The sequence below is a fragment of the Brachypodium distachyon genome, chromosome 4 (assembly GCF_000005505.3).
Source record: "Brachypodium distachyon strain Bd21 chromosome 4, Brachypodium_distachyon_v3.0, whole genome shotgun sequence".
Taxonomy (NCBI): Eukaryota; Viridiplantae; Streptophyta; class Magnoliopsida; order Poales; family Poaceae; genus Brachypodium; species Brachypodium distachyon.
Genome location: NC_016134.3, coordinates 14,765,990 through 14,792,169, shown reverse-complemented (window position 1 = coordinate 14,792,169; position 26,180 = coordinate 14,765,990). Strand labels below are relative to the sequence as shown.

Here is a 26,180-nt window from a genome sequence, read left to right as displayed (position 1 = left end):
GATCTTGGCTCCGCCGCTCGGTATAAATGGCTTGCTGGTTGCTTTGATTCGACATCTTTGGAACTCACCAAGCAGCCCTGTAGGCAGTTCAATTCCAACCATGACAGTGTGCAAGTAACGCCAGAACATATCAATTAACTTTAGATCTCAACCGTCGAAATTTATATTTAACGGGGCAGATATTTTAGTCTAGATATTTTCGCTGGCTTATCGTCCTATTGTTTCAATTATACAATAGATAGGGTCAAATTTACATGTGCTTTTCGAACTTTCTGATTATACTATAACTGAATTTACACCGTTGCAGCAAAAGTTACTGATTTTATATATACTGCAGGGTACTCCGGTTTACATTTCCAATTAAAGTAGAAGGGGGTAATTGGGCTCGTTTCTTTAGTATATCAGTTTGTAGATATGTTCAGTGGGACAAACACAATTTTTTTATATGAAATGCAGTCAGCACTGCTTTCATTAATTAAGATAGGAAAAATGTACAAAGATTGTACCACAAATAAAAATACAAGGAGCAACTCGAAATGGCTTACACAACAGACATCGCCACAAGAAAACACACACCTCGCGAGAGGAGTGCCACCACATCATCGAAGGGCAACTCAACACCGAGACCTTGTGAAGAGCACAAGCATCACCACCCTACTCAGCAGCCATCACCGCGACCACCGGAGCGAACAGATCAACGAGTGCCGCCGTCGCCATCGCCGTCGAAGGGCTTCCATCTGCCGAGACATATGTCAAAGGGCATAAGGAAACCGAGACTCGACACCGCGCACGAACCTTGACCGCCAACCCTGTCGCAGGACGCCCCGAGCATGCCGCAGAGTGCTGGCCATTCACGCCGCCGAAAGGAACCGATAGCCGAGACTAAGCTAAGAACACGAAGCTCAGAAAAACGCATGGAAAAGGATCAACGACGCCTGAAGAAGGAAGCCAAGGAAGGCCGGAACCCTCTGCCCAACAACCTCAACGACCTGCATGGAAATCACAGCTCCAAGACGGCGACCCCAAGGAGCCCCACACCACGCGACCACCAAGCGCTGGATCAGCCGCAGAACAGGAGCAGCGCCCCGGATCCGGCGATCTAGCCAGCCGCCTCTGCCGCCTCCCCACAACATGCCACCACCACGAGCCTAAACCACCGCGCCGCACCGCTGCTCTGCCGCTGCTCCACCCACCACACCGCAACCTTTGGAGGCGGAAGGGGGGGCCGCTGCCACCGCGGCAAGGCTGGCGGCAGCGGCGGCAGAGAGAGATCTGGAGGGGGGGGACTTGGTGGCGGCTAGGGTTTCGTCTCCCCCGGTCGCCTCTCCTGAGACGAAACGGGGGTCGGGAGGAGAATATTCAGTCTTGAAGTCCTTGTGCAAAATGAAAACACAAATATGTTAGTCCCTTCAATCCAGCACATGCTCCATTCAAACCCTGCCACAAGTCCCACAACACAAATGCAGCAAGGACAAGTTTCACGCATATTTCAAGCTACTCTGTATATATCTTGTTTGAGGAGATGATTAGTCCTTGAGAAAAGTATATTTTTCATCCCTCAAGTTATCAAGAAGTACACAAATTTGAGTACTTTTCAACAAGTTGGGGGAAGAAAAATGTACTTTTTTCTTAGTCCTTTGATTTGTGTACAAGACTGTGAATGTGACAGATCAATTCGCGTCCTTCTTAATTATTGTTCTTTGTTATGTTCTTCCAAGATGAGGATATGTCCTGCATGAAAATGAATTGCATGGAACCGGATTTGCGAAACATCTACCATTTTATTGTCGAGTAAAATGATGCAATTCAGTCCATCGCAACATGTTAATAAACACAACTCATTGATATAAGAAAACGAATACAGAAAGGCATAGGTTCAGCAAAAGCTGGCCTCCAAAACCTTAGTGAACTCCATCATATCTATCCTCATGTCCTTGTTCATGTCATATCTAGCAATCATCTGCTCACACTCACCGATCCCTGCCTGTTCTCCCAACCCTATGTTATGTAGGACTCGTCGTAAGTCCGATGCGTCGATGTACCCATCATTGTTCTCATCAAACACCAAAAAGGCCATTTTCACTTCCTGCAAGCTCGGCTCATCATGGTCGAACAGCATAGAAATATATTCAGAGCTAATGGTCTTTAGCACTATACTGCTTTCTATATCAAAATTAAGGCCCATATTTTTCATGGCGATCTCGGCATCGGAACGCATCACATCGATGTCATCGTCTTCATTCTCATTCAGTGTCTTGTATGTCTTCTTGTCCGCAAGGACTGATGTTGAGGTTGTCTTTGGGACAGCACAAGTGCAGCATTTACAACAACCAGGGAGGAGCCTCTGGAACCTTGTGATGGACCAGGTGAGGATGGTGAAGAAGAAGAGAATACCAAATGAATCTTGGAAAACTGGTCCAAGGTGGGGTGCTGCAGTGGCTGGGGACTTCTGATCCATTGCTGCCTGCTTTACTTCTCAACTCTAGTTATCATAACACTAGTAATCTAGTTGTGTCCGTGAGGGAAAGATCATGTAGCAATGCAGGGTTATATAGGACTGGAGTTATTCCTGTTGTTTGTTTTTTACGCTCTAGCTTCAACAGAATCAATCTGAAAGATCTAGGCAGATGACAGGATGTTTCCCCTTTGAAAAGCCTTAATGGAAGATGACTTGTTTGTCTGAGATTCAGAGTCTATGGTCTTGTGTTGTCCCATGCTGGTTCTTTCCTCGCCTACTCAATTGGAATTATATAAAGTTTCCTGGAAAGGGAGGAGTCAAGAGTTCTGTCTCCTCAGTAACAAAAGTCTGATGAACGTTCTACACTGTGTTTTTCTAGCTTTCTCACTGAGCAGCTCCGATTACGGTTTACAGATCAACATCCATCTGTCATCCTTGGATCACAACGGGCTTTGGGGCGGGCCAAAAATGGACCTAGCCGTGGACCGTCTCAAATGGGCAAAGGCTAGGGTGGGCAGTCCATTGTTTAGGCCTTTGATGTTGACGTTTTGTTGTTGCATGTTAGGTCCCCCATAGATTAAACAAAATAGAAAGGAAAAAATAAAATTTAGTGTTTAATTATATATTATTTTTGCAAGTTGAATATGCATAGGGTTTACACTGCAATTTCAGGGAAGATCGGAAGGCAATATTTCTTTGGAAAAAGAACAAGACTGATCAAGACCTGGAGTTCATATTCAAAAGAAGACTAAGACCTGAGAAGAAGTGTACAAAAAGCAAAACTGCATGATTCTTATCTTCTTTTTTTAATATCAGAGCTTGTTCCCTTGTTCCAATCTTACTGCTCAATGTGCTTCCAGTTTCTTGTCCAAGGTAAAGATCTAGACTTGTTCTTCCCTGCAGGTTTGGACTAAGCTAGCAATTTAATAAGTACCATGCCAATGTCATGTGTATCTGATTGTCCAAGAAATGGGCATTAACTTGAAGAACTTGACATAGTAACTTTCAGTGGTTACTTGTCCTGGCTATGTATGACTGAAGCAGCTGCCTGTTAACAAGTGTGTTCAGAGTCCCTCAAAAAAAAGTGTGTTCAGAGTTTTTCAGTGAACGTTCTTTCCTTGTGCTTTACTCTCCAGCGTCTTGCTGCTACACATATAAATGTCATAAAACAAAGCGTGTCACTTCGCCCAGTCTTTGCACCGTGTTAATATATCTCTATCAGATGAGGTCCTTCTCTTTCTCTATCAGCTTATCGCTTTCGAAGAAATGACAAGTTCATTGCAGTGACACTGTCTGTACACTCTTAATAAAAGGTGAAAATGATCCATTGGTGCTTTTGGATGCCATGTCTGCTAGTGCATGTGACTCATGAACGATGTGAAATTCAGTGATAACCTTATACCGGTGAAACTCTTATAAGCTTTTACTGATCTTACACAAAAAGGTCTTGTCAGCATGCATCTGTGACCTAATGTTTTCTGTAATTTTCACTAGGAACGAACTTTGATGTTAAGATGCTCTCTGCTATGTGTCAAGCTTCAATTGGGGAGAACTAATTTGATGAATTCTTGGGTGCGGTTTTACTTCATCAGACATATTAATTTAGCACAGTGGAGGCTCACAAACTATCTACCCAAGTGCTGGATCCACTATGTGTTGAAAACTGAAGGGACCAACTTTAGTTTACCTGAAGTCTGCAGCCCACAGTGCATAAATCAGGATAAGAAATACCGGTACAGAGATACAATTTCTAGGAAGGAAAAAAAAAATCTCCTTTTCGAAAAAAGGCAGGAAAAAAATCCCCCCGCACCAAGTCACGATCATATATGCAATAAATTGATTGGTAATATCCTCCTGATCCATAAATTCCTGCTTTAATTATGTCTTCCAAGCTCCTCCTGATCCTAATCATTCCTTTGCCAATGGTGGATGCATTGATATGTCTCCTTTCTTGCTTGCCCCCTTTTCGCGATATGTATCTTCCCTTTTCGCTGTTTCATCGCCCCCCAATCGATGTCCTCGCCAGCACGAGACATCTTTTGAGAAACAGCACATGCCTATGAAATGCTAGCCACCTACTTTCTGATCATAAAGAAGCTCGTCCTGTGAGCTAATGAAGCACTTAGAAAAGGCACTTGTGGCTACTTATATAGCAACTATCACTAAGATGGGCTACAGCTATCCCTGCACATTCATGGTCGTGGAGGATGCTTCAGAGGCCTCTATCTGTGGCACCTTGTAATTTTCATGACAGATGTGCTATAAAATTGGTTGCAATCTAGGCCTTCTAACATGAGCCCTCATGGGTGCAGAAGAAGAGTAGAGAGTAGTAGACTTGGAGAAATGCTTCAGGGGAGACAGATGATGGAGAGATTGCCAACACTGCACCTCGCACTGGTAGCTCTGCTGGGCTTCTGCTGCCTCATCCATGCTTCGTCTGCAGCAATTTCATTCCCACCTGGTAATCTTCTCATGTTATCTAGACCTTCAATTTTTAACATTCTGTCTGAAATCTTTTTGGATCTGGCAAATTTCTTAATTCCTATATGCATTATCAGCCTCAGGGGTGCTGCTGCAGGAGATTGATGCCATCCCAGCTTCCAGTGGAGCAGATGATCAGCAGGTGATATGTTTTCTAGTTTTTCTTGATCACAAGTTAATTTACAGTAAACTTCGTTGAGGGTCCATAATATTGATTAAGGGAAGGGCGCTATGCAGTTTTAGACCATGCTCTGTGTCGGGTAAAAACTGTAAATGATTAGCCTGAATATTTGGTATGATGAACCCAGGTGGTCGTCACCGGAGAAGGCAAGACCCGCGGCGTCAGCAGGAGGATGGGGATGGAGATGGAGCTGGAGGACTACCCTGGCTCCGGCGCCAACGGCCGGCACTCACCATGGTGGCAGGAAAGGAGGAACTGATCTAAGATGAGATGACACATGGAACATGGAGCAATTGAGCAAAGCTGCATGTGTGTCTATAAATGTTGCTTGTACAGTAGGGTGTATTTCCTCACGCTGTGATAAATATACAGATTCCTGGTGTATGATACATATGAGATCGACGTTTGCTATTTGCAAGGACATTAAGATCGAAATGAGTGAGCATCGCGCGTGTGTAGTTTGATTGTATAACTTGTTGTATTGCGAAATAATTATGCCACTAGAAGAATATTTTTCAGTGAAGTAAGTATGAAGCAGGACGAGTTTGACTAATATTTTGGAAAATTTATACGACTAACGATCGTGTGTTTTACTTAACATGCGACTGTTCGGGCACCGTCAATCAGGAGGATGTATGGCAGGAGAAGGAGCAGAGGAAGGAGGATGACAGGAGAAGGAGGAATGAGGGGATGGCTGACCTCCACGGCGACCATTGAGGAGATGGAGGCAAGGGCTCATTGGCGTCAGGCACGTAACATCGGTGCCCCTCGGGGTTAGAACACTTGATTGGTGGCCCGCTCCAACGCCTGTGACAACGGCGGCGGCTGATCCAACTGATGTTTGGTTGTGAATTGTGATCAAAATGTATTCTAGTCCAAATTTGCAATTTATTTGGATGCTCATTTGTTTTTTGCAAAGCCAATATTTTTTGTTTTGACTACGCAAAAACTCATAGACAAGTAATTCCTTCGCCCACATTTTAAACAAAAACAAACACACTTCCATGATTTTGCCAAAGCTTTGGAATGCACATTTAAGGTCAAACCAAACCCACCACTCACCCTAACTCACAAATCACAATCACGCGGTGTTTGTCGTACGTACTTACGTAGCCGTGTGATCATTGCTGCTTTGATCAATTCTTTTCCCCCGGCTGGTGATGCATGCCAGCATGTGTTATATTCCAGTATTTGCATCTTTGCGTGCAAGAAACGGTCACGGCCGGCAACAGCGTCTCGAACAGGAAAGCTTTCTTGCTCCTCACGTGCAGCTTGAATAAAGACCAGCGAATGAATTCGCGTCACGCCAAACGCGTGGGCGACCTGTGACCAAACTTTGAGCTCCTATATGCTTCTGCCTAGCGTTGGCATGAAATTCCGCAAAAATATATTATGAAGTACCTGTAGTAGTATCACCTCTATTTTAAAATATAAAACCTTTAAATAGGACATTTTAACCTAACAAAAACATTTTGTGATGAACTTTGATCAATCATTATACAAAAAATGTTTAATATATGTATAAAGGTTATATATTTGATAGAGTTTTCCAACGCGAATTCAACGATATCTCTTTTGTGTCACAATAATGTCGTATTACCAAAATAATGTTTGGTCAAAGTTCGGAATAAAATCTCATGCAGGCCATATAAGCACGGATAGAGGGAATACATTTTAGAACTCATATAGTAGTGTCTTTTTATATTCTAGCAAAATCTGACAAATTTGATGTTTTATAGTCTAAAATCATCACGGATTTTAGCCTACCAAAAATGTCTTAAATCTTTTGAAGAGTTTGAACGGCACGTATATCTGAACTGCCAAGTGTATTGTGTCAAAAAATTGCACGTTATCAATTTCACCTATAGCAAAATGCGGCTTAAGAATGGGATGACCAGTCGATGAAGCCACCATTTCACCGCCGCTAAACCTTTTTCAGAAGCATAATTCACCACTTGTCATGGTTATTCACGAAAAAAACAGTACTAACATCAAACTTGTGACGACCAGATTCTTTGCCACGATTTCATGGCTCGGCATAGCTTGGCAAAAGAGAAATGCGACGTTAATTTAGCTATCCAAACAAGACATGCCGACGAGGCCGGCAGGAGAGGAGACAGTCCGTGTGTGTATGGCGTCTCCAACGTGAAACACGGTCAATTTTATTCACCGCAAGGGACCGAGACAGGGGGCGCACGGAGCTTTGCCCCCTAACAATTTTTATTTAACTTAGATATCTATTAGTAAAACCGGATCATCAAACAACAGCTTCGGTCACTAATTTTGCCCCCCTTTAAGTCCAATCATCCCTCTTTGTTCAATTTCTTGCTCCATCGCTGTCCACGGTCCTCGCCCAATGCCCAGAAATTCCCAACGGCAAAGGACAAAGAAGCGAAATACTAGTCCCCGGCGGCTAGCCATACGCAATGGGAGAAGAAAACAAGGAGCAGACAGCAATACTGCTGCTGGCTAGCACCGTCAACTGTGACGGGAGCAGTGGCGTTAGCCGTCAACAACAAGCAAACACCGCAGCCATCCGATCGCCATCGGACGTGCACCACCAAACCCGCGTCGACGTGCCGGCCGCATCTGACCGTTGCGTGCGCTACCTCGGCCACCTCGTCGGCCGTTCGCTTTATTATTATTTTAATATCTTTTCGTCTATTTTTATTTTACTCCAGTTTAGTTTACCACGAGCTTCCATGTCTTGACTTCTTCTTCGGCTCCTCTCCCTCCCCCTTTCCTTGTCTACACGAACCCGAAGGGAAGAAAAAAGGGAAAGGGAAAATCGCGTGTTGTTTTAGACGACCAAACCGAAGGGCTTGGAGATCGAGAGGAGGGGAGGAAAGTTTTTCGTGGACTTCACCGACGGGAAGAGAAGAAGAGAGCGGAAGAGTCGTCGTCTTCCTCGTCGCCGCCGGCAAGGTGCGTGCTCCTCCGATCCCTTTTCCCCTTTCCTCTGGCCTCCCGCGGCGGCTGGCGGTTGCGGTTCGGTGGGTGGGCGGGCGCCTCCTCCTGCGGTTGATTTGGTGGTCGTCGTTGGGGGTTCTGGCGAGCGAGCGAGCGCCGCTCATGACCTCTTACCAGACGAATCGTCCGCTGCGGGTATCCCCATCCGTGACTCCGTCGGTCGGCCGTGGCTCCGGTTCGCTAGCGCCGTCGCCTTCGTTCGTCCCTTGTGCAGTCCGCCCGAAATCGGGGTTGCTCTATGCGGTTCCTTTGTTAGCTCCACGGAACTTGGGGGATAGGGTTGGAGGGAGGTTACAAGGGGTAGACGATGGCGGAGCCCGGAGGTAGGGTTTGGTTGATGGACTTTAGTGTGGCCTAATTTGCAGTAAACTGACTGGGTTTTCCTGGGGGATTCCTCTACCATTCGCCTCGAGTTTTCTCCATTTTTAGGCACTGGTCACCACCCCTGCTGCCTACCCTATATTGGTCTCTGTGATGTATTCCTTCGCTTCAATACTTGCCCTGCCTGTAGCTTGCAATTGCGCTCAGCAAGTATCTGATCGTTGTGTTTCAATTGTTCCAGGAGTTTGATTTCTCAAGGGGGATTAAGGAGGGTGCAGGTGAGAGATTTTGGATGGGCGACCATGTTGTGGTGAATGTGGACGGTTCAGCAAACGGCAAGGATGGTGGCATTGCTGAGAAGCCATCTGAGGCTGTGACTGCTGCGCTGGTGGCTTCGTCAGCGGTTGTGGATTTGGTCGATGAGGATGGTGGGGAGGACGAGCCACTCATCCAGGCTGCGGAGTGCCGCATATGCCAGGAGGAGGACAGCGTCAAGAACCTTGAGAAGCCGTGTAATTGCAATGGCAGCTTGAAGGTGTGGCTCCTATTCTAATATTATTTCTGAATCTCACATCAAGTTCTTATGCTCCTGGAATTATTATTAGGCATTTTGTTGTGTTTGTGCAGTGCACATGTAGTTGGGGACGTTAGTTCCATCTTTTTACTTCAGCATGTGTTAGTCGTTTCCATTTACACGTGGTATGTTCTACAAAATATGAACCAATCATCTGATGAAGTTATCATTTTAGATAAGTCAATCGATCTAGTTCACAAAACTGATTCATCATTTCTGATAACCCTTGTGTGTATATTAAGTTTGACTCACCAATTCACCATATTATGGTCTTATGGATTCTCTCATGTTTTGAGTGAAGTAGTATGCAGTAACCTTTGTGTGTATGTTAGGATTGTGTCACATGGGAATATATTGTCTCCTATAACTATGAAAACAATAGTTTAGAGTTTACCTGAGGACAACCATCCACCTTTGGAAGACTGTAACTTGAAACATGCTGTGTGTATAAAAAGTTTGACTCATCCTATAATTATGGACAATCGGGCCATCTGGCCATGTAATGTAATGTTTGTTCCACTAAGCACACTTGTGTGTGTCTTCATGGATTTTGCTGCCATGTCCAGATTTATGGCTGTCATCTAGCTTTCAACAAAGAACCAATATTATGATATCATAGGACAGGTGTGATTGCCACAATCTCTCGTGGAGAACACTTAACAAAATGAAGTTGATTTAGCATTGTTATACATTATTAAGGGACATGCTATGTAAGTCTTCTCTAGTAAAAAGGAAAACGAAAACTCAGCCAAGAGTGCAGTCGCCAATATGCTGCTCTATATTGCCTTGGCCACTAATTTTGGTCACCACCAATCCACCATGCCACAATTGATAATCTTATACACCAATAATAAATCTGGTTGTTTCACTTCGGTCATTTTAAATCTTAATGATGCATAGCTTCTACTAGTGCGGCTGATCCCAGTTAGATCAATCCATTGAACAGAAGTGATTTTTATCACTAGTGGTAGCATTCAGGTCCACTCAAATCATTTGTCTCAGCACTTCCCATACATATAAGGCTATAACATATTGCTGTATACTGGATGCTTCTTTTCCTCTTGGTTGGGCTCTCAATCTTTCAGATCATTCACGTTTTCAGCATTGAGTTGTGTAGTAGTGTTACATTTCTGTCACATCGCCAACAGACAATTGTGAGATAAATGACTCAATTCAGCTTTTATGTAACTATACATGTCATACAATTCAGTTATTTGAAAATTTGATGTAATGGATTTACAGGGCAGGCCCATTCTCTAGTGTTTTTGAAGTCACAATTAAATTGTATCTCTTTCTATATAATATAATGATGATTGACATCAGAACTGCCGAAGCGTGTGGTCTTTTCTTATGGGTCTATATAGTTGATTAACTCCTACCACTTCATTGTGCAATCATGTTGTTATGTTGCACTTGCACAGCTGTACATGATATTAAGAAAAGCTAGTTTTTGAGTTATTGATGTATATCATGTAAGGTAATTTTATTTTATCTATAAAATTTCTACAATTGACACTTTAACTTTATATGTACAGTATGCGCACAGAGCATGTGTGCAACGCTGGTGCAATGAGAAAGGAGACATCATGTGTGAAATTTGCCATGAGGTTGGTAAATTTTTTTCTCCAGTTCATTCTAATATACATGTTGCATTTCATATTGATCCAAATCTAGGATAGTACTATGTTGTCATGTCGATGTACATGCATCCAAAATTGCAACCTTACCTTTTTATTCTTAATACTCACTACATGGACGGTCATACCTTGTGTGTCTCCACCTAAAACTGTGTCTCTGCTCAATTTGTGGTTGCTGAACTGTGTTATGCTGAAATTATTTTATAATCTGCTGTGGAACAATATACACGGAACCTGGAAAAAGTTGGTTACTCAGACAATAAAATATGCAAAAGCAGGTGGCGCAAACAGGATTATGAGAATCCACCATAATTCCAAAGTAGCCTCAGTCCTTAATCTGCACTTGCTATGTTGTGGACCTCAATAGTGGTGGACCTAGAGTTGCACTAGATGTGTTGCTGCCATGTGTGTTTCTTTTCTGGGGAGAGGGCAAAATTACCATTTTGTTTCCAAAGCAACCTCAGTCCGTCATGTGCACTTATTGTGTTACTGCCATGTGTGATTGTTTTGTTGGAAGAGGGCAAAATAACCATATTGTTTAATTTAAACAATTTGGATGATGTTGACATGTTTTTCATAGAAAGAGAGTTCATAATTTAAACAATTTTTATAATGATGTTAACTGCTTCTTTTCCAGTTTTTCTTGTTTAGAGTGCACCAATGATATTACTAAAATCCTCTGCATGAATGCCTATTTAAGTCTGTCTTTTCAAACTTCTGCCAGTAATTACTATGTAAATAATGAGAAATCACAAAGAAAGTCTTTTCAAGTGTTCTAGATAGGGTTCTACTTATTTTTTTGTAGATTAATTATCTGATTCTGTAGAATTGTTCTGCCTTTCCACTTTCTGTTTATTGTTAATTCAAGGCTTTGATGGTATCCTGCAGCAATATAAGCCTGGGTATACAGCACCACCCCGTGTTCAACCAGATGAGACGGCCATAGATATAAGGCAAGTTTATTTATTGTTACTTGTTTTTATTCAACTAACCAATTGGCCTTTTCAATGTATTGTATTCAAGTGTATGAGATGTTAGAATATATCTAAGTCAAGACTATCGATTTGCAGTGGTGATTGGACCATTACTGGAACTCCTCTGGATTTGCGTGACCCAAGAATTCTTGCTGTAGCAGCTGCACAGCGTCGTCTTCTTGAAGCAGAGTATGATGAATATGGTGGTACCGACGCTAATGGTGCTGCATTTTGCCGTTCTGCCGCGCTCATTGTAAGTACTTCTGGGCTCTATTGTCCTGACTCTTGCACAAATTAATGACAGTGCTTGTGGATATCTTGCAATTCCCACACAGTTTTGTTTATGCGTGGGGTGACAGTGCTTTTAGCTGATTACATGATGTACACGTATGGAAACGAGCCTATCTTTCTATTCAAGCCTGCTTGCTTCACTCTTCTTCCATTTTGGCAAAATATCATCATATTTCGGGTATTCTCAAGATAAAATGTCTAAAAACCGTTACATCTTTTACAGCTAATGGCACTGTTGCTTCTGAGGCATGCATTGTCAATCTCAGACAATGAAGGAGATGATGATGCTTCTACAATGTTTTCGGTGAGTCACGTGTCATGTTTATTTTTCTTTTGATATTAGCGACTCAGTGCTCCAGTTGACCGAACCATCCAATCTCATTTGTTTCAGCTCTTTCTTCTCCGAGCTGCTGGATTTCTGCTGCCATGCTACATCATGGCATGGATCTTCAGTATTTTGCATCGCCGGCGACAGAGAGAGGTATTTTCTTCATCCAATCTCAAAGGGTGACATCTATCACCATCAGTTTCATATGAACCTTTTATTTGAATCCTTATATGACTAGATTGTACCTTTGTAACTGTTCAGAAGCATCTGACCTTGTGTGGTTCTTCCTTGCAGGAAGCGGCCTCAATTGCGGCAGCAGAGGTAGCATTCATCCTGCAATCAGCCCAGGGCCGTGCCCTTCAGTTCACCATCGCTCCAGACTCACCTACCACTCCGCAGCATGAGCCACAGCAGCAGCAGCAGCAGGAGCAGCGATAGTTAAAAGGACTCAGTAGTTCCACTTGAGCACCGGTACACATGCACGCAGAAGAGGTAGGTCTGGATGCCCGTTTTGTTGTTGGTTACTGGCTCGTCAGGAACGCTAGGAAGCTGATTTCGCTTCCTGTGGCCAGGTGGAAAACCTTGTAACGAGGTCTGTCTTACTCGTCTCGAGCAATGCGACTGAAGCTGTATTTCTCCAAGTGTAATTCAAGAATTAGTTTAATGTAAATTTGATGTCTATTACTTTTATCTTTACAGTGTCGGTGCAACCTATGTTTAGTGTTACATTGTGCTGTGCAGTCCTGAGGTGCAATTAAAAGGAAAGACATTCGAAGTTCTTATTGTGTGGTAGATATGTAATCGATGGATGCTGAACTAGGAAATGTTTTTTGAGGCACTGAACTATGAAATGTTTGTCGCACATTGCAAGGGTTAGAGTATGTGCCGTACAAGTAGTGTGTTGGGGGCACATCAGGAGTTTACTTATTTCCAGGAAGTCCTCATAGTTTCTAAAAAAAAAAAGTTCCATGAAGTCCTCACGCGTGTTTCACCAAAAGTATTTGTGACTACGGTTCCAAATTTTCGATGCTGCCTTCCCCCGTCTCCTGGATAAAAGATAAACTGCACTCACACATCAAGCCAACATACACCTAGTCGCCGGCTGACAAGCTTTCCCTGTGCGCAGAGCTCCAAATGAATGGTGGTGGCAGTGCAATTTGATTTATTATTTTCAGCACCACATGCTTATCTGTCTACCGAATAGTAGTACGGAGTAGTACACATTTAAAGGCCTGTTTGTATGAGGAACATGTGTGTTGTCCGTAAATTCAGGTTTAACTATAAACTAAATATAGATGCTCTGACATGAATGGAGTAGATGACATGACTTTGAACCGAGTGTAAGTCTTCCCCTCGTGCCCTCGTGGCCAAACCATCCCACCCGAGAACAATTCGTGGTCCCGTGCTGCAAGTTTCACGTGGTGCTAATGTACACTGGTACAGTGGGGTTTAGAATATCCTTTCTAGGCAGTACTCCAAAATTCATGGCATGGCCATAAATGAGCATCAACAATTTCTATCATGCAAATTCTACACCGAGGAGTTTTACTACTCCAGTTATTTTGCATTTGTATAACATCTATACAAATTCACAGTTATTTTAGGACGAAAGAGTAGTATAATAAACACCCTCGTATCCGCTTGTGAGCAATACGAGCACCAAGCTTCTCGGTTTGAAATGTAAGGTACAGAGTTTCAATGCCAATGGTTTCGAGGCTGTTCAAGTGTTCAACCAGTTCGTCCCCGCAGGGCACGCCGACGGATTCACGTCCCCAGCGTGTCCCACAGCCAATAGCCAACAAGACAAGTAGACAGCAAGAATCTCTGAACGGAAGCAGTCTGACGCTCAGACTGACAACAGCGCAAACTAGACACGTCGCCAGCCCACGAGTTCCTGGCTTCCTGCCGCCTCAGGCAGGAACTCCACAGCACGGAACGGATCGCTCCCCAACCACTTCCAGTGGCTGGCGGTAGCCTCACCGGCCTTGGTCCAAACAAGGGAGGTAACCGGAACACCCCGATCCGATCACGATCAGCCCAGATCTGATCTGATCTGAGCCCGCGCGTCCCACGCCTCGCCTTCGCGACTTCCTCAGGAAAGAAAAGCCGCACGTTTTTTCCGGCCTACGTGCTGCCCGGACGCACGGGCCGTGTCCCCCTCGACGCACGCCCGGCCACGTCGCCCCCGTCCCATCCCGGCCGTACGTTACGCCCACGTCCACGTCACCGCGACCACAAAAGCCGTCGATCCTGCCCACTGGCTCCCACGCAGTCCGCGTGGCACAAGCTCCCTCCCGGGATCGCGGCGGGTCAGACGGACCGAACAAAAAGTGCAAAGGCCCGCTAAACTCCTATACGGCAGGTTCCGTGGGACCCGCCTGGCAGTGACGATGAATTTTCTGGTCTGGTCTTGTAGCGTCGGTTCTTGCAGTTTTGTTACGGGTAAACCCTCGTGGAAGTCGAGAAAAGGGAAGCTCCCCTTGCTTTGCTAGTGGTACAATTTGCGCGAATCTCGATGTTACAAAATAGTGTACTATATCTGCGAAGATCGTACATCTTGACAGTGGCTGGATTATTTTTCTGGGCTTGGCGTGATTGTTAACATCCTCTGACTTGCTAAGCCAATGACGATGTTCAGTGCACATCCACGAGGAGTACTTTTCTTTAGATTCAAATCAACGAGGAGTCGAGGAGAATCTCTCGTGCAATACTTTGTTTGATGATTCCTTGCTTATGCATCGGCGGCTAGTTGATTGATTGATTGGGGGCGGCTACGAACCATGGAGGGTGTCAGTCAAGTGGTTTCTCCATCGTTGTCATCTGACACATGAGTTAGCAAGGCTGCTATCTCATCAGTGCTTATCTGCAACTATATTTTGACAGCTAATTATTCGCTGACTTGCATCACTTTCCTTGGCATCTCGTTGGTTTGTTGAGATGGTGATTATGGATGTGTCATCCCAGCGATATACAAATTGCTTCTCTAGATATAAGAATGAATGCCTAACTTTGTATGTATTAAGCCAAACTTTTCAAACTTTGACCTAGTTTATATAGAAAAGCATGCTAACATCTACAATGTTAGATAAGTATATTATGAAAATGTATATCATGATGGATTAAAAAAACTTATTCAGAATTGCAGATGTTGGTAGATTTTTCATATAAGTTTGCACAAAATTTAAGAAGTTTGACTTAGGATAAAATTTGGACTTCTCATGTTTAGGAATGAGAGAGTTCCTTTCACCATTTTTCTTTGTTCCATTGGCGATACAAATATATATACACATAAAGCAAGTGGGTGGTCCCCGCAAAAAAAGGCAAGTGGGTGTATGAGTATCAAGATCATTGAGCCAGCTACTTTTTCTCCACATATAAACGTGTATCTTCCGTGCAATATTCCGATTCCATATACTGTTGATCAAGACTGTGATTTCCGAGTCACCATCGTTTGACAATTGTTATCTATAAAATTACGAATCAACCTCTGTTAGATGGTCGAGGTAGTTTGTAAAGCCACTTTCCTTTTTGCTGGTTATCTCGTCACATAAACATTTACCGACTTCATTTGCTCTTCTCTCAGTTTTTTATCGAGACAACGATTATATGCTATTAGGTGGCCAGAGTACCCTTTAATTAACAACATTTTCACATTTGCATTAGACATAAATTGGCAGACATTTACTACGATTTTGGCGACCCTCTCCACCTTTACCAGACAAGGGTATCAAACAAAATATAGCAATGGATCATATGGTTGTGTTTATGAGGCTGAGATCCATCGCATGCACAAACAACATATCTACATCTCCATACCATAGCTTTTGTCCATATATAGTATGGACCAAAATGTGGTACCTTTTTGAAAATTTGACAAAAAAAAAGTGTCCTGGCGAATACTTGTGGTGGCAAAACAGTCTAGCGGCCGTGGCCAACTGCGAGCTGCCACCCACGAATTCCGAACCTGGCGAGGCCCTTCCCTGCAATTTTCTCCAATCGGACCCACCCGTCAGAAACAGCCCCCAACTGACATGCGGACCCAGAAAATCCAGTTAACCGACGCGGTATGGCAACCTCTGACCGCTTCCGATCGCACCGATAGCTGTCGCCCCTCCTCTTCGTCTTCTTCCCCTCACCGCTTCCATTCGCGCTTCCCTCCATAAAACCCAACCGCGGGGCACTGCCACCACTCGAGCCGCACCACCAGCGCAGACCAAGCCCTCCTCCTCCTCCCCGACGACGACGCCTTCGCTTCCGCCGCCGCCGCGATGGCGTCCTCGTCCACCGCCACGTCCTCCGCCCAAATGGGGCTGGGCCTCGGGCTAGGGTTAGGCGCCATGGGCGGGCTGGGGCTCCTCCTCCCCGCCGACCGCGAGGACTGCGACCCGGAGCCCTGCGCCTCTCCCCCGAGGGCCGCCCTGCGCGTCTGCGGCGCCGTGCAGCACTACGAGTGGGGCACCCGCGGGGAGGCCTCCCTCGTCGCGCGCCTCGCCGGCGAGACGGAATCGGGCCGCCCCTGCGCCGAGCTCTGGATGGGCACCCACCCCGCCGCCCCGTCCTCGCTGGCCGACGGCGGCGGCGGTGGGGTTTCGCTGAGGGAGTGGCTGGCTCGCAGCCCCGCGGCGCTCCTTGGCCGCGCCGTGGCCGCGCGCTGGGGCGGCGACCTGCCGTTCCTATTCAAGGTGCTGTCCGTGGCCAAGCCGCTCTCCATACAGGCGCACCCGGACAGGGAGCTCGCCAGGGCGCTCCACGCGCTGCGCCCCGCCACGTACCGCGACGCCAACCACAAGCCCGAGATGGCCGTCGCCGTCACCGAGTTCCGCGCCCTCTGCGGCTTCGTCAGCGTCCAGGTGCGTGACGCCCTGCATTCCCTGTTCCCCGCGTGGATGCGCACCTTCTGCTATGCCTATGCTGTTGTGTGCACGTAGTGCTGCTGAATAAACGTTAGATTAATTTTCCTTTTTGCGCCGAGATGGTTCCGATGTGTTGGTTGCGTGGTTTGACCTGGGATTGTTAGCAGGTCAGCTGATCCGTCGAGTTAGTTAATTAGGGAAATTCGGTACGTTGATTGTTTTATTCGACGTGGCAAGCAGATTCCATATACGATTCCTGATGGGTTGGTGGGGGTTTGCTGAGTAATGTCAAAATGCCAAGTGTGGTGGGGATCTTGCTGCTAACGATTTGGATAGTAATAATTGAGATTTGTAATAACTATAGATTAACGTTAATTGCTCACTGACAACCCAACGATCGATCGATAATTAATTGTTTGCCAAGTACCATCTGCATTTATGTGAGCAGTTGCTGTTCAGTTTTTGGAAATATTGTCAGAGGGGGAGATTTAAAAAACAGAGCAAGCACTTGCTGGCAAATCACTGGCCTTTTATTTGGTAATGTGGTCCTGTACTCCTGTGTTCCACAAACAGTGATGCCGCCGAGCAAGTTGTTCTGGATATCCCCCAATGCCGTTGGCATCTTAATCATTGGTCCCATTCACACATTCTGTCCAAATCACGTCCAGCGATGGGCTAGGAAAAGTTTGCTGGTTAGGTAGGTGGCATGCATTTTGTGGATAGCGAAAGCCGCCTTGCCATGGGCGCAGCCTGGTGTCTGTTATGACTAGTTTTGCCTATGCCACAATAGTTTTTCTATTGCTCAATTGATGGATAAATAAGAATTTAATAAGATAATTATTGGACTCCTGTAAAATGTTTCGGTGAAGTTTAGATTCTTTCTGGTTAATACATCTAAAGAACTGATGATTGATATGAACGTCGGGAAAGATTGTGTTTTATGTTGGGAAGTACGGAACAGAGAATTTTTTACTATATTCATTTTGGAACAACTATATAGTTTTGTAGGACTAGTAAAGTTTCTCTCCTTGTGAAAACTGCAAATTCTAGTGGAATCAGTTTATTCTTTCCAAAGAGGATGCAAGCTGTTTGAGAGAGTGAAAACACTCGATTATTGAAACCGTGAACTATATAGTAACTCTGACCTCTTGGAACTATCTACAACTAAGCATCAACCGTTTAGAATTATGTACTGACCTTTTCATACTGTGCCCAGGAACTCAAAATTGTTCTGAGGACTGTACCTGAGGTTCGGATGTTAGTTAATAAAGAAGATGCTGTGAAGCTTATGACTGCCAAAGAGCATGATGGAGGTATTGGAGTAAGGTCACATCTGCAATCAGCATTTACTAAGTTAATGGGAACAACTAAAGAAGCAGTTTCTGAAGCAATTTCCAAACTAAAGATTCGCCTGAATGGGGAGAGTAAGGTAAAAATTCTCTACGAATTACTATTGTAGACAGTTAATGTTTATTTGAATCACCTATAGTTTCCGTTTACTGGGAGGTTGATGTCAATGTCTATAAATTTCCTAATCTCTAGTTAGTGCAACTTGTTATGTCCATTATGTAGCTTATCATGGAAGCACTTCCATTTTCTTTCTGTTTAGAAAAAGCACAGTTGTGAGAGCTTCCTACCTGAGCATCCAGTAGGCCATCGATGTGGTAGATTAGTAAGACCTACAAGAGAATACACACTGTGATATGCTGGTAGATTGCCTCGTTAGTCAGTGTTTTGGTGCGTCCCTGGTTCTTAACGGTTCCTGCACATCTGCATAAGCTGTTAGAATGCCTTGATTATGTTTGTTAGTGTTTTTCTGTATTCCTGGTTCTTAAAAATTCCTGTGTATAAAAAAGGTTCGCCTGTCTAAAAAAGGGGGTTCCTGAAGAGCTGTATAATAGTATAAAAAGATTAGCGAATATATGACTGATCTACTGAATTTAAAGTTGGTGCTTGTGAAATTCAAACTGTTGGCAAATAAACTATACAGTATACAATAAGCAAACAGGAATTTCATGTGCTGCTTCAGAGTAACATTTCGATGAGCTGAAGGAATGTAAAGTGTCGATGTTTATTGAACCACTCAATTACAATAGATGTTTTATACTTCTCTGGGGAAACATTGACCTTGTTCTATGACCTATGTTTGAAAACGTGGACACTGAATCACCATTTGTTGCAACTAAAAAAGATCTGGGAATGTTAGGTTTGGTAGGCAATGGATGTGAAGATCCAATAAGAGAGACAACAGATCCAACTGGGTAGCAACTATGGTTTGGTTGTAGCCACAAAAGAGGCATTCCAAAATCACAACAGATCCAATAAGATGCACTTTTTTTTTCCTGTGAAGGAATGATCCTAATTGGAATATGTTAGTAAATTTTATTCTGCATGAAGCCATTAGATAATCAGAAATCTAGTGTAAGTACACGGTCTGTTTAGGCTACTGTTGTCTTCATTCTATTAACAATAGCTCACTGGTTTATTTTCCCTCCACTTCCCATCTCGTGTTACTTGAGTCAGGATCAGCACCATGTGAAATAGTTTTGTGCAGTTATTGCCTCTTCTAAGGAAAAAGGTTATGCATATGTTTTGGTAAACCTGATATTCTGTAATTCAAGCTGTTTGTACTGATATTGTTTTATTCCTTTCAGATTCGAACCTTAACGGAGAAGGAGCAACTAATTTTATCACTGGAACAGCAGTACCCAGGAGATGTTGGCGTTTTATCGGCATTTTTCTTTAATTATGTCAAGCTGAGCCCTGGTGAAGCACTTTATATAGGAGCTAATGAACCACATGCATATCTCTCAGGAGAGTGTGTGGAATGTATGGCAACCTCAGACAATGTTATTCGTGCTGGTCTGACTCCTAAGTACAAAGATGTCCAAACTCTTTGTTCCATGCTGACATACAATCAGGTTCGTTTTTCTCGTTCATTTAATTACCAACATCAGTGTCCTGTTTATAATCTCAATTCTTTTGGCAGGCAGCTTTTTTTTTTATCTGGCATATTTGTCTATTCTTGTTAGCATGCAGCTTGGCATCATCTATTGACAGTCAATAGTGTTTCTCATTGATCTTGCTACAGGTTTAACTCTAATTGGTTGCATTGCTAACAAGTGATTCTTCAAAACATGTGGAGTTTGATCACAACAGCAAACTTTAGTTAGAATATCCAACATGCCCATGATGCTTTTATATGTAGTTTAAATATTCCCTACAACAGTATGCTCAATTATCTAAAGTAACGAACATTTGATCTTGTACATGCAGATGTTCCCAGAAATTCTACGAGGAGTTCCTGTACAGCCGTATGTAACACGTTACACGCCCCCTTTTGATGAGTTTGAAGTTGATCGCTACTTGCTACCACATGGCAAGTCGGTTACCACACAAGCAGTGCCCGGCCCATCGATCTTTCTCGTCATGACCGGAGAAGGTGAGATCGAGGCTGATGGCATGGCTGATGGAGGAAAAGCAAATGTAGGGGATGTTTTCTTCGTGCCAGCACGCACCGAGGTCAAGCTCCAGGCTTCTGGTCCCGGTTGCTTGCAGCTGTACAGAGCTGGAGTAAACAGCAGGTTCTTCTGTTGATATGGATAACCCTGCAAAGCGAAATGGCCAAGGGAGGGTCAGGGGGTGTTGCAAGAACGTCTACTGTTGTAATACCACAGCAATGCCGGCTTTACACACATACCTGAGAACACCGTACCTGTTGTATGGTTAGTTAGCCAAGGTTATCATAGTGTATAGGCAAATCGAAAGTTAAGCCCATTCGTTCATATCTTAATCCTGTTTTTGTATCCAAAGGCCTTTGGTGTTCAATAAGCTGGGGTGATGCAGTCTGTAGTTGAGCTTCAACTATTTATATACATGGAAATTGGAAAAGATGAGGTTACTTTGCAACAAAGATTGAAGGCTTCTCTTGCTTTTTCTTTGTTGTTGCCACAATGTGGCATGCATGTATTCGCTCCATGAGAGGACTCTGTCCTGATTCATGCACAACTTGCATGGAAAAAGGATCAAGCTAGACAAATTTGTAGATAGGAAAAGATTGGTCATAAAAAGAGACTGAGAAGCATCTTTAAACAAGACTAGACAAATTTGTAGATAGGAAAAGATTGGTCTTGAGAACGGGGAAAATAGGATAGTAAGATGTTGGAGCATGCTGAGAGAGCACCGTCGCTAAAGAAAAGCGTGAGAACAGGGAAAGTAGGATAGCAAGATGGATAGTAAGATGTTGGAGATGGATAGTAAGATGTTGGAGCAAGCTGAGAGAACACTGTTGCTAAAGAAAAGGGGTAGAGAATGGAAGATTTTGGGGTGCACTGCAAAGCGCCTTGGATAGTTGAAATCAAGCCCATTAATGGTGGAGTTGTGTCAAAAAATTCATTGCATAAGATCCATAAATATGGAGGCTAACAAAATAAGCAGATCTCATTGCATAAGGTTCATAAACTAGCAAGACAAAGAGGAATGGTTAAGCCACATGTAGTTTCTGCAGCTCAAGACAGGCTCGAGCACTGTCACAACGCAGTTCCAACGGCTCAAGGGAGGCTCCGAGTAAGGTGCAATGTCATGGTACATAGTGATCGTATACCCTTCGTGCGCTGCGCTAGTGGCCACTGCCCGGGCGGCACACGCTGAGTGTTCATTGATGGAGTTTTGTAGAAATAATGCAATATATATGATATTAAGCGTGTATTCTCGACGCAACCAGGGTGGGTTTGCATGGGTAGAGTGTTGGTCTAAGAAACACCAACTTCGAGATAACATATCAGGCGGGGAAGAGACAGAGCAACTCTGCATAGCTCCGGCAAAAGACGCAATTAACCAACAACATCATAGGACTTCATCAACGTTACAACCTTGACCTTCTTGCACACCAGGTTCATGGCATAGTCGCCGTCGAGCGCCTGCCTCATCATGGTATGAAATATGCGCACAGCAGGGGGACACAAGCGTGAGGAAGAGGGGATGGTCCGGCGGTGCATGGCAGACGCTGTAGAGGTCGCGGCTGAGCCAAGATAGATACGGAGTAGTTCTGTAACCTGAGACGACAACACCGTTGGAGGAGTTTGAACTTTGAAGTCGATAGCTACCTGCTGCCTCGGAGGAGCATCGGTTACAGTTACCATGTAAAATTTCAGAATTCTGGTCCATGGAGCTGGATTATACGGCAGCCTGTTAACATCAATCACCCTCCAAATCGAGCGATCGCCAAGGCTTGTTGCAAGAACGATCTACTGCTATAACAGGAGTACAGGACACCTGCATCAGCTTTCCGTACATAATCAAGAATACCGTACCTGTTGTAAAGTTATATGAATCATAGTGCATAGGCAAATTTGAAAGTTCAATCCACTCGTTTGTATCGTAATTCAGTTTTCGTATTCAAAACAATCTAGCGTTCAATAAGCTGGAGAAGTGGGGTGGGCAAAAGCAGCCCAGCTGAGCTTTAACTATGTGTGTGTTTATGTACATCGAAATTGATCTTGTTGTGTCTGCTTGATCGTGTTGAAGAAACGTGGCAATGTGGCATACATGTTTTTCGACCCATTGAGAATTCTCCCAGCTGCCTCATGCCCAACTTGCGTGGAAAAGGGGCATGTCAAGCAACATTTGTATGCATCAGGTCACCACAAATGAATCCTAAACAACTGCTGGCTATAAAAGGGCTGGAGCAGTGATAACAAGATCAGAACATGCGGGGAAAGCTCTTTGTGTTTGTACAGTTAAAAAAAGATTGGTGTTAAGAATAGGGAAAATTAAGATGAGAAAGTGGGTTCTTTGAAAAATAGGTACGAGAAGATAGGATGTTGGAGGAAGCTGAGATCACTATTACTGAATAATAGAGGCAGAAAAATCAAGATACACAATACGATTATGCAATACACAACAAAACATCTCGTTTGTCCAAAATCAAGGACAATTTCTGAGTTAGTAGCTATTAAGAGGTTATGCGTGCCTTGCGCGCCAATTTTTTTTAGTACCACTGTAATGATGTTCATCCGGCCTTAGGTTTAGAGTTATGATATGACCATTAAATCTAGCAAAAATAACTAATATGATTTTAGTAACACATCCAAAGCAATGTGGACATTCGTTACTCTTTTGACCAGCAAGAAGCTTTTCTTTATCTCTTCCACTAGATTCTAGATTCACGATAGGATAGCTCTCAATCTTGCACCCATCTGTTGAGGAAGAATCCAAGAGTAAATCAAAGCACACACAATTCTTTTGCATACTGTTATTTCTCTTCAACTTGTGATTGAGTTTCTATCTTTTTCTTGTGCATGTATGGCATCAATTGGCCGCTTCACTCCCTCGGCAAAAGTTTTGAAGAAACAGGCTCTGCGATGCGTTAATGAATGTACTCTTGGCCTTTTTGCGTATTCTTGTAACAAGTATGATTACGTTTTATTAAAGTATATATTGTTCGTACATTCTTCCGTGGACTTGGATAGCGATGCGATCGTCACGTCAAGGCCCAACGGTGATTTCAAGACCGACCCACAAACACCCATGTCAGCTTAATTTACATACATAGTCAACAATGCCGTACTTGTTGTATGGTTCTATCATAGTGCATAGGCAAATTCGAAAGTGAAGTCCAGTCGTTCTTACCTTTAATCCAGTTTTCGTATTCATAGCAATTTAGCGTTCAATAAGCTGGGAAAGTGGGCACACCAAAAGCAGTCCTGTTGAGCAAAGAGGGCCTTAAATTTTGTCTTCAACTCGGTGCAGCCATATGAAGTATGAACTTCATGATTGAACGGTTGCTTCTTTGTCTTGATTGAGGGATTTTATATCCTCGGAAATTATTCAATTCCTAGCAGTCCAAATGCGCAGGAAGCCCAGGATGGTAATGTCCATTCAAATTAAAAAGATATAGCGAGTGCACTTTTGACATTAAGGAAATCCATGCTTGATAATTGAGATACCCCAGCAGTCTTGAGCAAACGTGCAGTAAAAAAAAAAAGAGAGGCGGAGAGCTGTTTCTTCTGGGTGATTTTGACACAAGTCAACCAGGCAGGACTCATGGGATCTGATCTCTTTTCGGTTTCAAGTAGGTTTTCATGTATTTCTGCTTTGAAAAACGATATTCCAAATTTAAAAAAAAATCAAAACTAGTTGCACAAGTATATTTCTTCTATATGCGTGTAAAGAAGACTAGTGTCATGCGTAAACATGAAGAATTGCCGTTTTAATTATTTTTTCTCAGAGCATTGGGTTTGTTCCTTTTGCCCAGGACACAAAAATGCTTATTTTTCCATGAAAATTTACAAGCATAGTGAGCTTCCAAAACTAGTTTGACCCATGAAATACTTTTCTAGTTTTGCATACATCCAGCTCTCCAGCATGTTCTTGACAAAAATTACTCATCTGATCCTTATATGCAAACAAACCACCTGGTAATCTACTTAAATATTAACTCTCAGGCTAATCCTTCTGAATAAAAATCATAGGAGGCTTGAGATTGCGCAACTCCGATTGCAGAATATATTTTTTGACGAAAATTACTCATCTGATCCTTATATGCAAACAAACCACCTGGTAATCTACTTAAATATTAACTCTCAGGCTAATCCTTCTGAATAAAAATCATAGGAGGCTTGAGATTGCGCAACTCCGATTGCAGAATATATTTTTTGACGAAAGCAGCAGCGCTGCTATTCATTGATTAAGCAAGAAGAATATACATAGATAATTACAAAGCTACAAAGCTAGGCAACCAGGTCTAGCAACACAACGAAACTACCAAAGCACAACAAATTCTAAAGTAACTCAGGAGGTCTAACTAAATGAAACCACGTCAACCATTTATTACATTAAATTTCACATGGATATTGAAACCAGGCACTTATACAAGAAGTAACATGCAGAAGCCTAGAAAAAGGCATGCATCAACGACATAAATTATTAGGTGTCCTTACATGAAAGATACAGATCAGTAAGTGGTGCCACTGTGTGAGGTTCATCTCTTCACTCACATGGGAGTTGATGCTTATGTGCGTCGTGTTGTAGGCTTGGGCTGCATGGGGAAATATGTCTGGTTCCAAATTAAAATGCTATGAGCTAGATAGATTCAGGAAGGTAGATGCTTCAGTGTGGCTGGTGTCACTACACCACACTACAACACAATACTCCTCTGATGTTTTCTAGAAACCGCCATTGTTGACCTCCCTTTCAGTGGCGGTTGAAGTCGGAGAAACCCTAGATACTATTTGAGTCCACCTTCCAGTTATGGTTTTTCTGAAACAACCGCCACTGGTGACACCCCCCCCCCCTCCCCGGGACGGCTCTGGATTTCAAAAACGCCACTGGATGCTCCTGCAAATTGTAAAATTCTCATAAAAATTCAGAAATCTTTTTGTAAATTCTTCCTTTTTAATGCTAACATTGTGGAGCAATAATATCAATGATTTAAGGGGGAAAGTAAAACTTTTTAATTTATTTCATTCATAAATGATCACTATCTTGGTTCTAAATGATTTCAATTGGAACCATGCATACCAATCATGATCACGGTAGTGAATTAGTACGGCCGCACATACGAGTACGGCTCTTCAAAAGTTGTGCATTAGAGGACACGGAGGCCCTTCATGTCCAACCTGGCTGGGTGGTGAGCTTGCTGTAAAAGGTCTACAATCTAGTGTTTCTTGGGAAGTTTTTCCTTCTTTAGGAAAGATGTGTGATCTTCATGAAGTTAAATTGGAGAATATTGCCAAGATGAAGGACTTTGTTATACAACAAAGCTTTTGCAGGTGAATAAGGTTTACAATTACACTCATTTGGTTTAGTAATTTCTCTAACAATCGGTATCACAGGCTTATCATATGTTCCCTATTTTGCAGGTTAATAAGGCTTAGACTCATTGACTTGGGATGTTTACAAAAATGGGTAACAACAGGGAATGCTCGTCATGTTTTCCCCGTTTTGCAAGTACTGGTTATCCAAGGTTGCCCCAAACTATTGGAGTTTCCGTTTGCAAACCACATTCTTTACCCTCCCGAACAAGACTGGAACATGGACTGGTTTCCCAAACTGCAAGTTCTTAAGATAGAGAATTGTCCAGAATTCTTATTAATTGCTCCTATTCCATGGA

General features: G+C 43.5%; 4 protein-coding genes across 5 annotated transcripts; 3 read left to right on the top strand and 1 right to left on the bottom strand.

The window, feature by feature from the left end:
* Positions 1-1,761: 1,761 nt before the first annotated feature.
* Positions 1,762-2,641, bottom strand: LOC100844210 (probable calcium-binding protein CML45). Its single transcript, XM_003577340.4, has one exon. The coding sequence runs from the start codon at positions 2,456-2,458 to the stop codon at positions 1,877-1,879; it is 582 nt and encodes a 193-aa protein (XP_003577388.1). The 5' UTR covers positions 2,459-2,641; the 3' UTR covers positions 1,762-1,876.
* Positions 2,642-4,400: 1,759 nt separating this feature from the next.
* On the top strand, positions 4,401-5,657 carry LOC100843909. Its single transcript, XM_003577339.4, has 4 exons — positions 4,401-4,696; positions 4,771-4,919; positions 5,017-5,081; positions 5,248-5,657. Exons 1-4 carry the CDS (start codon positions 4,572-4,574, stop codon positions 5,377-5,379), a joined length of 471 nt encoding a protein of 156 aa, XP_003577387.2. The 5' UTR covers positions 4,401-4,571; the 3' UTR covers positions 5,380-5,657.
* Positions 5,658-7,809: 2,152 nt separating this feature from the next.
* On the top strand, positions 7,810-13,077 carry LOC100843600. 2 transcript variants are annotated; one of them, XR_732217.3, is made up of 9 exons: positions 7,810-8,045; positions 8,653-8,946; positions 10,521-10,592; positions 11,511-11,575; positions 11,693-11,849; positions 12,111-12,191; positions 12,279-12,368; positions 12,510-12,707; positions 12,788-13,077. XR_732217.3 is itself a non-coding variant. In XM_003577338.4 (8 exons), the coding sequence occupies exons 2-8, from the start codon at positions 8,704-8,706 to the stop codon at positions 12,651-12,653; spliced, it is 852 nt and encodes a 283-aa protein (XP_003577386.1). In that variant the 5' UTR covers positions 7,810-8,045; positions 8,653-8,703; the 3' UTR covers positions 12,654-13,077. The 2 variants fall into 2 exon arrangements, 1 of the variants encoding a protein (XP_003577386.1); XM_003577338.4 differs by having other exon boundaries at positions 12,510-13,077.
* Positions 13,078-16,356: 3,279 nt separating this feature from the next.
* Positions 16,357-20,998, top strand: LOC100843298 (mannose-6-phosphate isomerase 1). Its single transcript, XM_003577337.4, has 4 exons — positions 16,357-17,065; positions 18,285-18,497; positions 19,723-19,989; positions 20,345-20,998. The coding sequence occupies exons 1-4, from the start codon at positions 16,484-16,486 to the stop codon at positions 20,663-20,665; spliced, it is 1,383 nt and encodes a 460-aa protein (XP_003577385.1). The 5' UTR covers positions 16,357-16,483; the 3' UTR covers positions 20,666-20,998.
* Positions 20,999-26,180: the final 5,182 nt, after the last annotated feature.

Coding starts and splice junctions, on each gene's coding strand:
- LOC100844210 (XM_003577340.4), bottom strand. CDS start 2,458: ATGGATCAGAAGTCCCCAGCCACTGCAGCACCCCACCTTGGACCAGTT.
- LOC100843600 (XM_003577338.4), top strand. CDS start 8,704: ATGGGCGACCATGTTGTGGTGAATGTGGACGGTTCAGCAAACGGCAAG. Junction 8,947..10,520: donor ATTGCAATGGCAGCTTGAAG/GTGTGGCTCCTA, acceptor TTATATGTACAG/TATGCGCACAGAGCATGTGT. Junction 10,593..11,510: donor TGTGTGAAATTTGCCATGAG/GTTGGTAAATTT, acceptor GGTATCCTGCAG/CAATATAAGCCTGGGTATAC.
- LOC100843298 (XM_003577337.4), top strand. CDS start 16,484: ATGGCGTCCTCGTCCACCGCCACGTCCTCCGCCCAAATGGGGCTGGGC. Junction 17,066..18,284: donor GCGGCTTCGTCAGCGTCCAG/GTGCGTGACGCC, acceptor TACTGTGCCCAG/GAACTCAAAATTGTTCTGAG. Junction 19,990..20,344: donor CCATGCTGACATACAATCAG/GTTCGTTTTTCT, acceptor TTGTACATGCAG/ATGTTCCCAGAAATTCTACG.
- LOC100843909 (XM_003577339.4), top strand. CDS start 4,572: ATGAAGCACTTAGAAAAGGCACTTGTGGCTACTTATATAGCAACTATC. Junction 4,920..5,016: donor AGCAATTTCATTCCCACCTG/GTAATCTTCTCA, acceptor ATGCATTATCAG/CCTCAGGGGTGCTGCTGCAG. Junction 5,082..5,247: donor GTGGAGCAGATGATCAGCAG/GTGATATGTTTT, acceptor TGATGAACCCAG/GTGGTCGTCACCGGAGAAGG.